The sequence below is a fragment of the Ylistrum balloti genome, unplaced genomic scaffold (genome assembly GCF_031769215.1).
Source record: "Ylistrum balloti isolate Yb309-2 unplaced genomic scaffold, AGI_CSIRO_Ybal_v1 Utg370170, whole genome shotgun sequence".
NCBI classification, from domain to species: Eukaryota; Metazoa; Mollusca; class Bivalvia; order Pectinida; family Pectinidae; genus Ylistrum; species Ylistrum balloti.
In genome coordinates this window covers 344398-362014 of record NW_026782161.1, presented here as the reverse complement: position 1 = coordinate 362014, position 17617 = coordinate 344398, and the positions used below count along the sequence as shown (strand labels likewise).

Here is a 17617-nt window from a genome sequence, read left to right as displayed (position 1 = left end):
GTGTCACCATGTACATCAGGTACAGTATACATCCTTTACTGTAATAGTGACGTGTCACCAGGTACATCAGATACAATATACATCTTTACTGTAATAGTGACGTGTCACCAGGTACAGTATACATCCTTTACTGTAGTAATGACGTGTCACCAGGTACAGTATACATCCTTTACTGTAATAATGACATGTCACCAGGTACAGTATACATCATTTAATGTAATAGTGACGTGTCACCAGGTACATCAGGTACAGTATACTCCTTTACTGTAATAATGACATGTCACCATGTACATCGGGTACAGTATAATCATTTACTGTAATAGTGACGTGTCACCAGGTACATCAGGTACACTATACATCATTTACTGTAATAGTAATATGTCACTACGTACAGCTCATCCTTTACTGTAATAATGATGTGTTACCATGTACATCAGGAACATTATAAATCCTTTACTGTAATAGTGACGTGTCACCATGTACATCAGGTACAGTATACATCATTTACTGTAATAGCGACGTATCACCATGTACATCAGGTACAGTATACTCCTTTACTGTAATAGCGACGTATCACCATGTACATCAGGTACAGTATAATCCTTTACTGTAATAGTGACGTGTCACCATGTACATCAGGTACAGTATACATCCTCAACTGTAATAGTGACGTGTCACTAGGTACATCAGGTACAGTATAATCCTTTACTGTAATAGTGACGTGTCACCATGTACATCGGGTACAGTATACTCCTTTACTGTAATAGTGACGTGTCACCATGTACATCGGGTACAGTATAAATCCTTTACTGTAATAGTGACGTGTCACCAGGTACATCAGGTGCGGTATACATCCTTTACTGTAATAGTGACGTGTCACCATGTACATCAGATACAGTATACATCCTTTACTGTAATAGTGACGTGTCACCATGTACATCAGATACAGTATACATCTTTACTGTAATAGTGACGTGTCACCATGTATATCAGGTACAGTATACATCCTTAACTGTAATAGTGAGGTGTCACCATGTATATCAGGTACAGTATAAATCCTTTACTGTAATAGTGACGTGTCACCATGTACATCAGGTACAGTATACATCCTTAACTGTAATAATGACGTGTCACCATGTATATCAGGTACAGTATACATCTTTACTGTAATAGTGACGTGTCACCATGTATATCAGGTACAGTATAAATCCTTTACTGTAATAGCGACGTGTCACCATGTATATCAGGCACAGTATAAATCCTTTACTGTAATAGTGACGTGTCACCATGTACATCGGGTACAGTATACATCCTTAACTGTAATAGTGACGTGTCACCATGTATATCAGGTACAGTATACATCTTTACTGTAATAGTGACGTGTCACCAGGTACAGTATAATCCTTTACAGTAATAGTGACGTGTCACCATGTACATCAGGTACAGTATACATCTTTACTGTAATAGTGACGTGTCACCATGTATATCCGTTCCGGGAATCGGGTCGGCTAGGTGAAAGGCGAGTGCGTTAACACTGCGCCACCCGACCACCCAGGTACAGTATACATCCTTAACTGTAATAGTGACGTGTCACCATGTACATCAGGTACAGTATACATCCTTAACTGTAATAGTGACGTGTCACCATGTACATCAGGTACAGTATACATCCTTAACTGTAATAGTGACGTGTCACCATGTACATCAGGAACAGTATAATGCTTTACTGTAATAATGGCTTGAATCAGGATAACACAATCACTGTGTATACCACAGATCCGAAAATCTAGTATCGATACGTATTGATCTCAAATATATGTATCAGTTTCAAAAGGATCAAGATTTTATTTTTCATCGAACTTTATAATATATCAACGACTATACAAGTATTATTACAATAAGCAAAGCTATAAAATACTTGGTCAGTGGTGAATATTCAATAGTGTGTACAGTTGTGATTAACATTGGGAAACTTGAATAACTATAAACATGACAATTTAGATCTGCTGACAGAAACATTGAAACGATCCATATAAATCGGGGTAATATTTCAAAAAATAATTTGATCAGTTGAATTAAGTATATGGTGGTATGCTGGTCGTAAAAATATCGCTTGATCTTAACCAAATGATAGATTGAATCAATAATTAAACATATTTCCGTCAAGCGAATGTTTGAATCCGACAACGCCACGTCCAGGATGTTTTGAAAAGACAAACAGTTTAAAAGCGCTACTCATGAAATATAATGCGCCTATTTAACTGATATTTTAACAACAAACGTTGAGATAACTTTGAAAATGTGTTAAGAATGCCTGAATATTTATAATGTTGTGGCGAAGGCGAAATCAAACATTTAACGTGAATCCAGCATCATCAGCATTTGGTAGGTACGACATATAGGTGTGGGTCGTGGAATTAGTAAGGGACACATGTTTACTTTGAGTCTAATTCCACCCCCTCGTTTCATCGTTTTCGTTTACATCGTATTCATCGTTTACTTTGAGTCTAATTCCACCCCCTCGTTTCATTATTCATCGTTTACTTTGAGTTTAATTCCACCCCCTCGTTTCATTGTTTTCGTTTACATCGTATTCATCGTTTACTTTGAGTCTAATTCCACCCCCTCGTTTCATTGTTTTCGTTTACATCGTATTCATCGTTTACTTTGAGTTTAATTCCACCCCCTCGTTTCATTGTTTTCGTTTACATCGTATTCATCGTTTACTTTGAGTCTAATTCCACCCCCTCGTTTCATTGTTTTCGTTTACATCATATTCATCGTTTACTTTGAGTTTAATTCCACTCCCTCGTTTCATCGTTTTCGTTTACATCGTATTCATCGTTTACTTTGAGTCTAATTCCACCCCCTCGTTTCATCGTTTTCGTTTCTATTGTCTAATGGGAACAGCCAGCCTTGTTCATTATCGATAACAGAATATCGATAACAGATTCGAAAATCAGAGTTGCCTATGTGAACCAATCCATCATTTTTATAATTGTTTTAAAACAACAAATATCTTTAAGCGATTGGTTACCTTATGTTCAAAACGACTGACTAAGCGTTGTTATGTGACATCTCAATGATTGCCACAATGAAGTCGCTTATTTAGAGATTCAAACAATGTATTCTCAGTTGCGACCCTCATGTAGAAACTAGACCTTATTACAATTGTAGATATTCCTTCCTAAAACATTCGAGTTCCAAACTGGAAGTCTGAACTCGGTCGGTAAACTACACGATGAGTGTTGTCTTGTAAAAATTGAGATTGATCGTGTTATAGAAATATCGATATATAATTGTACCTACTGCTCTAGTTTCTACATAAAACTTGTACATGAAATAAGGTGCTTGTACTTACAATTTCTCTACGTTTTTCATCTGCTCTGTCGATGACATGAGTGGAATGGCGTTGATTGTGTTTACCATGTTACATTTCATAATAATTTTGATATTATCGTCCTCCACATATCGACATTGGCAGAATTCGGCACAATCTGGTAAAGCCAATCCAACAATAAGGAACAAGCTCAAAAGTATCACATTTCTTACACATCCTACACCCATCACTACTTCGTAAAGCACTGTTATCATCGTGGTAGTATGTCTTAATGAAAATACTTCACGTTATTTACAAATGAGGTGATCCTCAAACAGCGGTTCCGGAGAAAACAACATTAATACATATATATATTCCGGACAATTTGTTTAACTTTATCAAAGGCAGATCAAATGTATCCATGCCAAAAATAAACTTCAATAAACTATCAGTTTCAACGATGACATTGGAAGTAGTTGAAATAAAGGGAATGTTGATATGTATCTTCTCCACAACTAAGTGTGGGTTGCTGTAGTTTCTTCCGAATACAGAAGTACACAATCGCAGTACACATGGAATGTTTATGAAGTAATTCGCTAACCGAAAGTTCATGTATATATATATAAATCCTATGGTAAACACAAATAGTTTTCGTTAAAATCTGATTACGTCCAAGTAAACATTTGTTCTGGTCATTGGTTTGGCCGCAGAAACTCCCAGTAAAGTGGACTACAAATCCAACGGTCCAGTAAATACGTTACAATATCGAAGCGAATTTCAGAGAAGTATGTATGCAACTGATTGAACTATAAATATAGTTGACAGAATATCCGAACACACTTGTAAATAAATCACAAATATATCGTTGGTGAAGCAGCGTATATATACACACTGATGATCACAGACATCTTTATATAAAGAATTTATCGAGTTTCACGTTTAACTTCCAGGACACATACTTTCTTAAAGATTCCTGATATCCATGTATTACACCACACACAACCAACAGTAGACCGTTCTAATTGAAACCTGTCTACCACCCTCTGATAATTATCAGGCGGTAGTTCAGTCATACTTAACATCTGGGGTCACTCATTACCGGAAATAGCCTCCGGGTCATCGTCATTTTAAAACCAGCTCCGGACGTTTCTGTTCTGTCCATTTACACTGCACCCTTGTGACAATCGGATTCAGGTTTCAATCAATATTGGAGAGCGCCATCTGCTGGCATGGAGAATCATCCACCGAATTGGACATTTTTATTTCCAGGATGAATGAGAGCACGTATAGGAAGGTTACCTTATCACTATAGTCAGACCTCGATGTTCATTGATTGCTAACATCTATCTAAATAATGTCGTTCCAGTTTTCATCATATAACTTACAGTTTATACTGTTAATACACATTTGGGATTTGCCTAGATATAAAGATATATATAGATATTCTGCGATAAACTGGACGATGTAGGGAACCAAACGTCCGCATTAAGGAAGTCTGACTTCACCCAAATGCTGAATAAAACGTTTTGTTGTTACCATGTTTTAACTTATCTGTATCTATTTTTGAAGTTGGAACCTACTTAGACAAAAAGACAAATAAAGCGCCAATCGTAAGCTGCGTAATCTCACCACATAAAAATAGGATTCTTATCGATCGCCTAACATCACTGAACACAATCTTGCTCTCTGTCATTTTTCGTCAAAAATGTATGTATGTTTAGTAGCGTTACTGGTAAATCAATATTGTGTCGGCAGGCTGAACTACACTGTCCCGCCTTCTCCCACCCACCTGTCACAGCAGTTAGCACGCAGTTTTTCACAAATCGAGTTGTTGTGAAAATTGTTGCTCACGATACCGTAATAGTTCCGTAATGTTTGTGATACAGATGCATGGAGATTGCAGAGAAATAAACAAACAAACATATAAATAATGTTGACGCACCCGTGTCTGGAGGTTGTACAAACAATCTGTTCTGTGTCAGTGTGATGCGTTTTAAGTGTATGCGCCAACAGGAACGATAGTCAGCCAAACCCGGAACAGCAACTAGGATGGAGTCGACACGTGTTCGCACGGGTACTTTGAAGCTAGCTGATTTTGTGTTGTTGTACTGATCTAATTATAAAATAAAAGATTGAGTTTATATACAAACTTGAATTTTGCTCGGAAATGAAAATATTTTCCTTATAAAAGTTAACATAAGTTTGAGAAAATGAACTGTAATTGCTACTGTGGTTGGTTTTAGGTTTACTAAATTCAAAATTATCCTACCCTTCAAATCATAGCGATAATTTAAATTGTATCAATGTTATATCGCTAAATTAGTTTTTGGGGTAATATTAAAAGTGTCCGATCGTTTTGATATTAGGAGAAAATTACTTCGTGTTAACGGAGCCGAGTCGTCCAACCAAACGTTTCGGTAGTAGGAGAAAAGTACTTCGTGTTAACAGAGCCGAGTCGTCCAACCAAACGTTTTGGTACTAGGAGAAAAGTACTTCGTGTTAACGGAGCCGAGTCGTCCAACCAAACGTTTTGGTACTAGGAGAAAAGTACTTCGTGTTAACGGAGCCGAGTCGTCCAACCAAACGATTTGGTACTAGGAGAAAAGTACTTCGTGTTAACGGAGCCGAGTCGTCCAACCAAACGTTTTGGTATTAGGAGAAAAGTACTTCGTGTTAACGGAGCCGAGTCGTCCAACCAAACGTTTCGGTAGTAGGAGAAAAGTACTTCGTGTTAACGGAGCCGAGTCGTCCAACCAAACGTTTTGGTACTAGGAGAAAAGTACTTCGTGTTAACGGAGCCGAGTCGTCCAACCAAACGTTTTGGTACTAGGAGAAAAGTACTTCGTGTGAACGGAGCCGAGTCGTCCAACCAAACGATTTGGTACTAGGAGAAAAGTACTTCGTGTTAACGGAGCCGAGTCGTCCAACCAAACGATTTGGTACTAGGAGAAAAGTACTTCGTGTGAACGGAGCCGAGTCGTCCAACCAAACGATTTGGTACTAGGAGAAAAGTACTTCGTGTGAACGGAGCCGAGTCGTCCAACCAAACGTTTTGGTACTAGGAGAAAAGTACTTCGTGTTAACGGAGCCGAGTCGTCCAACCAAACGATTTGGTACTAGGAGAAAAGTACTTCGTGTTAACGGAGCCGAGTCGTCCAACCAAACGATTTGGTACTAGGAGAAAAGTACTTCGTGTTAACGAAGCCGAGTCGTCCAACCAAACGTTTTGGTACTAGGAGAAAAGTACTTCCTGTTAACATAGCCGAGTCGGTGTTACAGTAACTCAATGCTTCTCTGGCACCTATACACTGTATACTGTACAATTTACGTTTAGGGCGGGGCGGGGCATTTCCTCCAGTTGTAATTATTTTCATGAATTATAACTATCGTCTTTTTTAATTTTACAAAAACTATGTACCTAGTAACTGTGATACAGATCAGTTAGAACACATTCTACACAATCATCGTCCATTAATGAGTGACGTATATCATTATAACTAGTAGTCAAAATATATACACCAAGGATACAATAAAGTCTCGAATCAACAGAAACAGCATTTCACATTCCAAATAACATTAAAAAATTCTAACGAAAACAATGTGTGACCAATTTTTTTAGGAACGTGCAAAACAAGTATTTCTGTGAATACTGAATATATCTACAGAAAAGGGCAACTAAAAAAATAATATATTAATGACATATTCCAATAGTAAACAGTCGTATATATGTCGAGATCTCAATGGATGAAGCCCCATATGATTATTTCATTGATAATCCCAGTGAAGTATGGGCTATTGTTTTTGTTATTTATGGGAGTAGGGACTCTCTCCCATAACAATCGTCTGTGTTAATTTATAGAGGACAGAACTCGCCACTTCAGCAGACTTGCATTGCTGTTTTATTGGGTGTATTTTGCGATTGTGTTTGTGAGGGTATGTATGTGAGGGTATGTATGTGAGAGTGTGTATGAGAGGTATGCATGTGAGGTATATATGTGACGTGTGTATGTGAGGTATGTATGTGAGGGTATGTATGAGAGGTATGCATGTGAGGGTATGTATGTGAGAGTGTGTATGTGACGTGTGTATGAGAGGTATGTATGTGAAGTATGTATGTAAGGTATGTATGTGAGGGTATGTATGTGACGTGTGTATGTGAGGTATGTATGAGAGGTATGCATGTGAGGTATATATGTGAGGGTATGTATGTGACGTGTGTATGTGAGGTATGTATGAGAGGGTATGTATGTGAGGGTATGTATGTGAGGTATGTATGAGAGGTATGTATGTGAGGGTATGTATGTGAGGTATGTATGTGAGGTATGTATGAGAGGGTATGTATGTGAGGTATGTATGAGAGGGTATGTATGTGAGGTATGTATGAGAGGTATGCATGTGAGGGTATGTATGTGAGGGTATGTATGTGAGGTATATATGTGAGAGTATGTATGTGACGTGTGTATGTGAGGTATGTATGTGAGGGTATGTATGAGAGGTATGCATGTGAGGGTATGTATGTGAGGGTATGTATGTGACGTGTGTATGTGAGGGTATGTAAGTGAGGGTATGTATGAGAGGTATGCATGTGAGGGTATGTATGTGACGTGTGTATGTGACGTGTGTATGTGAGGGTATGTAAGTGAGGGTATGTATGAGAGGTATGCATGTGAGGGTATGTATGTGAGGGTATGTATGTGACGTGTGTATGTGAGGGTATGTATGTGAGGGTATGTATGAGAGGTATGTATGTGAGGGTATGTATGTGACGTGTGTAAGTGAGGGTATGTATGAGAGGTATGCATGTGAGGGTATGTATGTGAGGGTATGTATGTGACGTGTGTATGTGAGGGTATGTAAGTGAGGGTATGTATGAGAGGTATGCATGTGAGGGTATGTATGTGACGTGTGTATGTGACGTGTGTATGTGAGGGTATGTATGTGAGGGTATGTATGAGAGGTATGTATGTGAGGGTATGTATGTGAGGGTGTGTATGTGAGGTATGTATGTGAGGGTATGTATGTGAGGGTATGTATGTGACGTGTGTATGTGAGGTATGTATGTGAGGTGAGTATGTGAGGGTATGTATGTGAGGGTATGTATTTTACGTGTGTATGTGAGGGTATGTATGTGAGGGTGTGTATGAGAGGTATGTATGTGAAGTATATATGTAAGGGTATGTATGTGAGGGTGTGTATGTGAGGTATGTATGTGAGGTGAGTATGTGAGGGTATGTATGTGAGGGTATGTATTTTACGTGTGTATGTGAGGTATGTATGTGAGGTATGTATGTAAGGTATGTATGTAAGGTATGTATGTGAGGGTATGTATGTGACGTGTGTATGTGAGGTATGTATGTGAGGGTATGTGTGAGAGGTATGCATGTGAGGGTATGTATGTGACGTGTGTATGTGAGGTATATATGTGAGGGTATGTATGTGAGGTATGTATGAGAGGTATGCATGTGAGGGTATGTATGTGAGGGTATGTATGAGAGGTATGTATGTGAGGGTGTGTATGTGAGGTATGTATGTGAGGTGAGTATGTGAGGGTATGTATGTGAGGGTGTGTATGTGAGGTATGTATGTGAGGTGAGTATGTGAGGGTATGTATGTGAGGGTATGTATGTGAGGTGAGTATGTGAGGTATATATGTGAGGGTATGTATGTGAGGTATATATGTAAGGGTATGTATGTGAGGATATGTTTGTTAAGTATGTATTTGAGGGTGTGCGTGTATAGTGTTTGAATGTTAAACTTATGTTGAGTTGTGCTTTTGAAATATCAAACCGGAAGAACCTAACTCGAAACCTATTCCTTTCACAACTCCAGACCTATTCCTTTAACAATTCGATATCTATTCCTTTCAAAACTCGATATCTATTTCTTTCACAACTCGATATCTATTCCTTTCACAACTCCAGATCTATTCCTTTAACAACTCGATATATATTCCTTTCACAACTCGATATCTATTCCTTTCACAACACCAGACCTATTCCTTTAACAACTCGATATATATTCCTTTAACAACTCGATATATATTCCTTTAACAACTCGATATATATTCCTTTCACAACTCGATATCTATTCCTTTCACAACTCGATATATATTCCTTTCACAACTCGATATCTATTCCTTTCATAACTCCAGATATATATTATATATTCCTTTCATAACTCGAATCTCCTTTCACAACTCGATATATATTCCTTTCACAACTCGATATCTATTCCTTTCACAACTCGATATATATTCCTTTCACAACTCGATATATATTCCTTTCAAAACTCGATATCTATTTCTTTCACAACTCGATATCTATTCCTTTCACAACTCCAGATCTATTCCTTTAACAACTCGATATATATTCCTTTCACAACTCGATATCTATTCCTTTCACAACTCCAGACCTATTCCTTTAACAACTCGATATATATTCCTTTAACAACTCGATATATATTCCTTTAACAACTCGATATATATTCCTTTCACAACTCGATATCTATTCCTTTCACAACTCGATATATATTCCTTTCACAACTCGATATATATTCCTTTCATAACTCGAGATCTATTCCTTTCACAACTCGATATATATTCCTTTCACAACTCGATATCTATTCCTTTCACAACTCGATATATATTCCTTTCACAACTCGATATATATTCCTTTCATAACTCGAGATCTATTCCTTTCACAACTCGATATCTATTCCTTTCATAACTCGATATCTAATCCTTTCACAACTCGATATCCTATCCTTTCATAACTCGATATCTATTCCTTTCACAACTCGATATCTATTCCTTTCGCGGGCAACATAGTTTACTCGAGAAACTATGTTCTGGTATAGTTTTGGCCGGTCATTCTTGATATGACTAGAACATAAACATGACTTACGAGTATATACAGGAAATATACAAAGTCACATTCCAATATTATGTCTGTTTGATTCAATGACTAGAATGGTCAAACCAGAAAGGTTACACAATACACAACATTGATTAAGATTACCTCTGGTTATTAGGAGATTTTCCATCTGCCATGTTTCTCTCCACAAAGTAACATTGCTATTACAATAACCTTCGCATGTCATTATGTTAACTTTGTGTCAAGAAAGGTGTTTACCGAATAAATCCAATATCGTTTTGCTTTTTATCTAATTAACGTGTAATGAACACCTCCTGGTAATTGGAAAATGATGTTGACAAAACACAAATCAAAGTTTAGAGGATATCGTGTTAAATTCTACATCAAGCTGTCATATCTACATCCGGTGTATTCTAGACCATTGTTTTAATATTTGCGCTGTCGCTTGAAGAGTAACGCACTCCTTCCAAATTCGCTAAAGGTATTGCGCAACACGTGAAGCAGTCGTACATTGTAGAAGAAATATGTGGCCTGGGGATAGAAAGGTCAGATCAGCTGGTGTGTGTAAACACTCCTAAATAGGATGGTACCAGGGATACTGTAATGTTAATTATTATAAAGAAATCGAACGCCTCGTTGGGGTTACTCAGAGTTGATTCCCGAGACGTTTCAATTCGACAATCAGCGATAAATCCGTTATGGCTTACCATGCCATACCTTAACCAGTGTAATGTGCTTCAGAATAATGATTTTGGCACCTGTTTGAGGGGTTAAAAGATGCAATTTGATGGATGTTATTAGAGAATTTTACGCTCGTCATAGTGATCTCATTAATAAACATTTGTACAATATGAAGCTGCACGTGTGTAACGTCGCTAGTTTGCAGGTTGGTCCCGTTGTTGTAGATCTTGTTCTTTATTCAGAACGTGACATTACTTACTTGGATTTACCCGGATTTACATGGCGAGTGTCGTCGATGAAGTATAAGACGATTACATTGCACTCTTCTGGAATTCCTGGTCTTATTCCTCTTTTACATTTCCGGGAGTCTCCACGTCTTTATCTTATGTTGATATGTCGGTATTGTCTATATGGTTTTATACGAATCCTCAAATTGTTGGGTTTTCACTTTTTTATATATACGACCTGTACTTCTTGCTTGCTGTATTTCACTTTATTTCATTGGTTGTGACTGATTGTGGGACGTCCCTTCCAAATCAGGGACAGTTTCTGTCATGCCTTTTGTAATAAGGAGGCGACTCACTGTGGGACGTCCCTTCCAAATCAGGGACAGTTTCTGTCATGCCTTTTGTAATAAGGAGGCGACTCAATGTGGGACGTCCCTTCCAAATCAGGGACAGTTGCTGCCATGCCTTTTGTAATAAGGAGGCGACTCAATGTGGGACGTCCCTTCCAAATCAGGGACAGTTGCTGCCATGCCTTTTGTAATAAGAAGGCGACTCATTGTGGGACGTCCCTTTCAAACCGGGGATGATTTCTTATATGTCTTCTGTAATAAGGAGGCGCCTTATTATGAGATGTGTCTTCCAAATCAGGGATGGTTTCTCTCATGCCATTTGTGATAAGGTGGTGAAAATTGATGAGGTGTGCCTTCCAAATCAGGGATGGTTTCTCTCATGCCTTTTGTAATAAGGTGGTGACTTATGAGACGTCCTTTCAAACCAGGGATGGTTTGTCTCAAGTCATTTGTAAGAAGGGTACAAGACTAGGGTGAGCTGCATTCCTCTGCATGTGTTTGTTGGAGACAAATAGAAGTGGGGGCCCTGTAGAATCGTGGTTTTTCTTCTTTCCTGAAGATATTGAAGAGACCAAATAAATCTACTTCTCCCAACTCTTGGGGTCTTGAGATTCATCTATCTTTCCTATGTTGGTCTTTCTCTCTTTGCTTTATTTCTGTTTTGTCTCTTTTTACACCTGTCGTCATACAACTCTTGCTTTACCAAAACATTAAAAACCACATTAAAAACTGTCCTATAAATCACATTGCCATATATTTTAATACATTTTCAGAAACATTGATGTGTCATTTATTGAACAATGAATGACGATTAGTATTACCATTGTAGATATTTATCGTATGGAAAGAGTGAAGGAAAGACAGAAATCCCAGTGGTACACTCACTCTGAATCATTCGTTTCAATCATTTACATAATGGCGCCATTGTTTTTTTTCCGCGTATCAGATAGGCATATGTCCCAAGGGACTACCGAACTATGCACATCCCAGCCAGGCAAACACATTCGAATGACAGACTGACCATCATTAACTAGTGATGACGGAGGTGGTGTATATTACTTGACATTGGTCCCCAACGGACCTATTCGCAAGGTCAGTCACTTCTGTATACCCGATACGACTTTAAAATCACACCTACACCTATAGTGTCCTAATGTTTTTTGGACTAATTTTCGGTAGATACTTTCTCGGATGACTGAATGTATTGCATCTGTATTATTTTATCAATATTTCATCCTCACAATGTTGATATAACTATTTCATCCAATATCCCAAACAGATTTGAAATCGATCAGGTGGCCAGGATTTTACTCTCTCTCTCTCTCTTTGTACAACAAATTTACCCCCACTTCATATTTATCTACAGTCTTCAATGTTATATATTTGTTTCCAAGTGAATTTTTTCGAGGCTAATATCCGTCAAGTTTATATGTTAGCATCCTAAGCATATGTACTATATATATACAAATTAAATTATTAGACCAATAAGCTAAGTATTTTGTACAGATATTAACGGCACATCAGCGTACATCTTAAACGAAATACTTCCGAATATCTGTATGAAAGGAACCAAGGTTAAGCAGTGGCTTGTTAACACTAGACATACCACAACGCCTTATGTTCATGAAAAACAACAAGGGCGTGTCGATAAATTAACACAATATACGATAACATGATCAGATTTAAACTTAGACTTAAAAAATGGCTGTCCTTAAATAACCGTAACTATTGATAACATTGATAAGGAGTTATGTAAATCCTAATTCTCCTTTAAATCATTTCATTAAGATTGATTAACGTCTCATTAATTGCAAGGGTCATTCAAGTACGGTTCCGGTGAGTGCGATGCGAGTGCATGTGTTGACTGTGTGTGATTTGGGAAGGATGCGTGCAAGCCTCTTGGGTGATAGACCCAATGTAGTGATTTAAACGTTAATAAGAAACCCCGTGTGGATATTAAATCAGAGAATACAGAGAAAGGGTGCGGGGGACAGCCTGACTAACAGTCAAAGGGAAATTACTCTTATCGATCTAATATAGCCAAATGCATTGTCATAAAGACAGGATGGGTCGTTCTACCGCTATCGTGTATGCTGCTTGTGTTTGTCACGTTTTTTCGTGTCTGTACATACCACGAAACACACACTGCTCCTACTCTTTATTTACTTAATACAACAACATATATAACTTATAGCAGTACAAAGTAAATCCACCAAGACAGATAAAAAACACACAACTAAATAGCTAGGGAGTAACATTATGTTTATACAACATGGTGAAATACCAGCCATTTGTATAGGTTCCCAACTCCCTTAGCTCCTCCACAGCAGTCAGTACATTTTTACATATAGACAATCACACGTTCACGACAATGATAGTACATATAGATATGTATCATACTGATATTTTGTACATTTTTCTATCTCGCCTAAAAAGCAAATAAAACTGTTTTATTTCAATTCAATTTCAATATTTCTCTATAAGTACATGTATTTTGTAAGTTTTCATTTCTCTTATGAAATAATAAACTCTATTAATGTAAAGAGTTCCTGACATTTATCACTTGGCTAATATATTTACGTAAGAGTCCAAATTATGTTAATGCCCAAATTAAGTATCACCTATACCTATCTACATTAATTAAAGGCTGAAAAGGTCTCGCAAACACGATTTACTTTCTTAACATTCCGGTCATTTGATTGCAGTCTGTGTGATCTTGTTAATCACATTTGTCATGTCAATTAAGAAAACAGGTGTAGTCTTTACTCTACGGTCTGTCCTTTGTTAAAAAAATATCGGCCGTGTCACAGTCAATAAGGGCTCAGGTAGGCTTGTCTAACAAACCTACTAGAAAGATGTTTTTCACTTTTTTCATTGTCCGAACCCAAGCTATGTTTGGACCAATCAACATGAAAGGTCCCAAGATCTGACCAATCAAATTTAGTTTGGTCACACTGGTCCCTTGAAGCTGTGAAGCCAATAAAGAATAAACAACTTAACAGGCTGTCTCCATAATCTCTTCAGATATCAACGAACATAAACAATAACACACGAAAACAACGTTAAAGATGTATAGAATCATATCACTACACTTACAACGCAAATATTATCACTTACAACGCAAATATTATCACTTACAACGCAAATATTATCACTCACTACACTTACAACGCAAATATTATCACTTACAACGCAAATATTATCACTTACAACGCAAATATTATCACTTACAACGCAAATATTATCACTCACTACACTTACAACGCAAATATTATCACTTACAACGCAAATATTATCACTTACAACGCAAATATTATCACTTACAACGCAAATATTATCACTCACTACACTTACAACGCAAATATTATCACTTACAACGCAAATATTATCACTCACTACACTTACAACGCAAATATTATCACTCACTACACTTACAACGCAAATATTATCACTCACTACACTTACAACGCAAATATTATCACTTACAACGCAAATATTATTACTTACAACGCAAATATTATCACATACAACGCAAATATTATCACTCACTACACTTACAACGCAAATATTATCACTCACTACACTTACAACGCAAATATTATCACTCACTACACTTACAACGCAAATATTATCACTTACAACGCAAATATTATCACTTACAACGCAAATATTAACTTACAACGCAAATATTATCACTCACTACACTTACAACGCAAATATTATCACTTACAACGCAAATATTATCACTTACAACGCAAATATTATCACTCACTACACTTACAACGCAAATATTATCACTCACTACACTTACAACGCAAATATTATCACTCACTACACTTACAACGCAAATATTATCACTTACAACGCAAATATTATCACTCACTACACTTACAACGCAAATATTATCACTCACTACACTTACAACGCAAATATTATCACTTACAACGCAAATATTATCACTTACAATGCAAATATTATCACTTACAACGCAAATATTATCACTCACTACACTTACAACGCAAATATTATCACTCACTACACTTACAACGCAAATATCACTCACTACACTTACAACGCAAATATTATCACTCACTACACTTACAACGCAAATATTATCACTTACAACGCAAATACTATCACTCACTACACTTACAACGCAAATATTATCACTTACAACGCAAATATTATCACTTACAACGCAAATATTATCACTCACTACACTTACAACGCAAATATTATCACTTACAACATTTCTAAAGTACACAATTATTATCACTTACAACATTTATAAAATACACAAATATTATCACTTACAACATTTCTAAAGTACATAAATATTATCACTCACAACATTTATAAAGTACACAAATATTATCACTCACAACATTTCTAAAGTACACAAATATTATCACTTACAACATTTCTAAAGTACACAAATATTATCACTCACAACATTTCTAAAGTACACAATTATTATCACTTACAACATTTATAAAATACACAAATATTATCACTTACAACATTTCTAAAGTACACAAATATTATCACTCACAACATTTCTAAAGTACACAAATATTATCACTTACAACATTTCTAAAGTACACAAATATTATCACTTACAACATTTCTAAAGTACACAAATATTATCACTTACAACATTTCTAAAGTACACAAATATTATCACTAACAACATTTCTAAAGTACACAAATATTATCACTCACAATACTTCTAAAGTACACAAATATTATCACTTACAACATTTCTAAAGTACACAAATATTAACACTCACAACATTTATAAAGTACACAAATATTATCACTCACAACATTTCTAAAGTACACAAATATTAACACTCACAACATTTATAAAGTACACAAATATTATCACTTACAACACTTCTAGAGTATACAAATATTAACACTCACAACATTTATAAAGTACACAAATATTATCACTTGCAACACTTCTACAGTACACAAATATCACTTACAACATTTCTAAAGTACACAAATATTATCACTCACAACATTTATAAAGTACACAAATATTATCACTTACAACATTTATAAAGTACACAAATATTATCACTCACAACATTTATAAAGTACACAAATATTATCACTTACAACATTTATAAAGTACACAAATATCACTTACAATATTTCTAAAGTACACAAATATTATCACTTACAACATTTATAAAGTACACAAATATTATCACTTACAACATTTATAAAGTACACAAATATTATCACTCACAACATTTATAAAGTACACAAATATTATCACTCACAACACTTCTAAAGTACACAAATATTATCACTCACAACATTTATAAAGTACACAAATATTATCACTTACAACATTTATAAAGTACACAAATATTATCACTTGCAACATTTCTAAAGTACACAAATATCACTTACAACATTTCTAAAGTACATAAATATTATCACTTACAACACTTCTAAAGTACACAAATATTATCACTCACAACATTTCTAAAGTACACAAATATTATCACTCACAACATTTATAAAGTACACAAATATTATCACTCACAACATTTATAGAGTACACAAATATTATCACTCACAACATTTCTAAAGTACACAAATATTAACACTCACAACATTTATAAAGTACACAAATATTATCACTCACAACATTTCTAAAGTACACAAATATTATCACTCACAACATTTATAAAGTACACAAATATTATCACTCACAACATTTATAGAGTACACAAATATTATCACTCACAACATTTCTAAAGTACACAAATATTAACACTCACAACATTTATAAAGTACACAAATATTATCACTTACAACACTTCTAGAGTATACAAATATTAACACTCACAACATTTATAAAGTACACAAATATTATCACTTGCAACACTTCTACAGTACACAAATATTATCACTTACAACATTTATAAAGTACACAAATATTATCACTTACAACATTTCTAAAGTACACAAATATTATCACTCACAACATTTCTACAGTACACAAATATTATCACTTACAACATTTATAAAGTACACAAATATTATCACATACAACATTTATAAAGTACACAAATATTATCACTTGCAACACTTCTACAGTACACAAATATTATCACTTACAACATTTATAAAGTACACAAATATTAT

The 17617-nt window shown here is 35.8% G+C and overlaps 1 protein-coding gene across 1 annotated transcript in view; it reads right to left on the bottom strand.

The window, feature by feature from the left end:
• Positions 1-3594, bottom strand: part of LOC132551053 (BDNF/NT-3 growth factors receptor-like) — a 124764-nt gene extending 121170 nt beyond the window's left edge. Inside the window, exon 1 of the mRNA XM_060215153.1 lies at positions 3362-3594. Coding sequence (XP_060071136.1) covers positions 3362-3594 — 233 coding nt within the window. The remainder of the gene's footprint in view (positions 1-3361) is intronic.
• Between the last annotated feature and the right edge of the window lie 14023 nt (positions 3595-17617).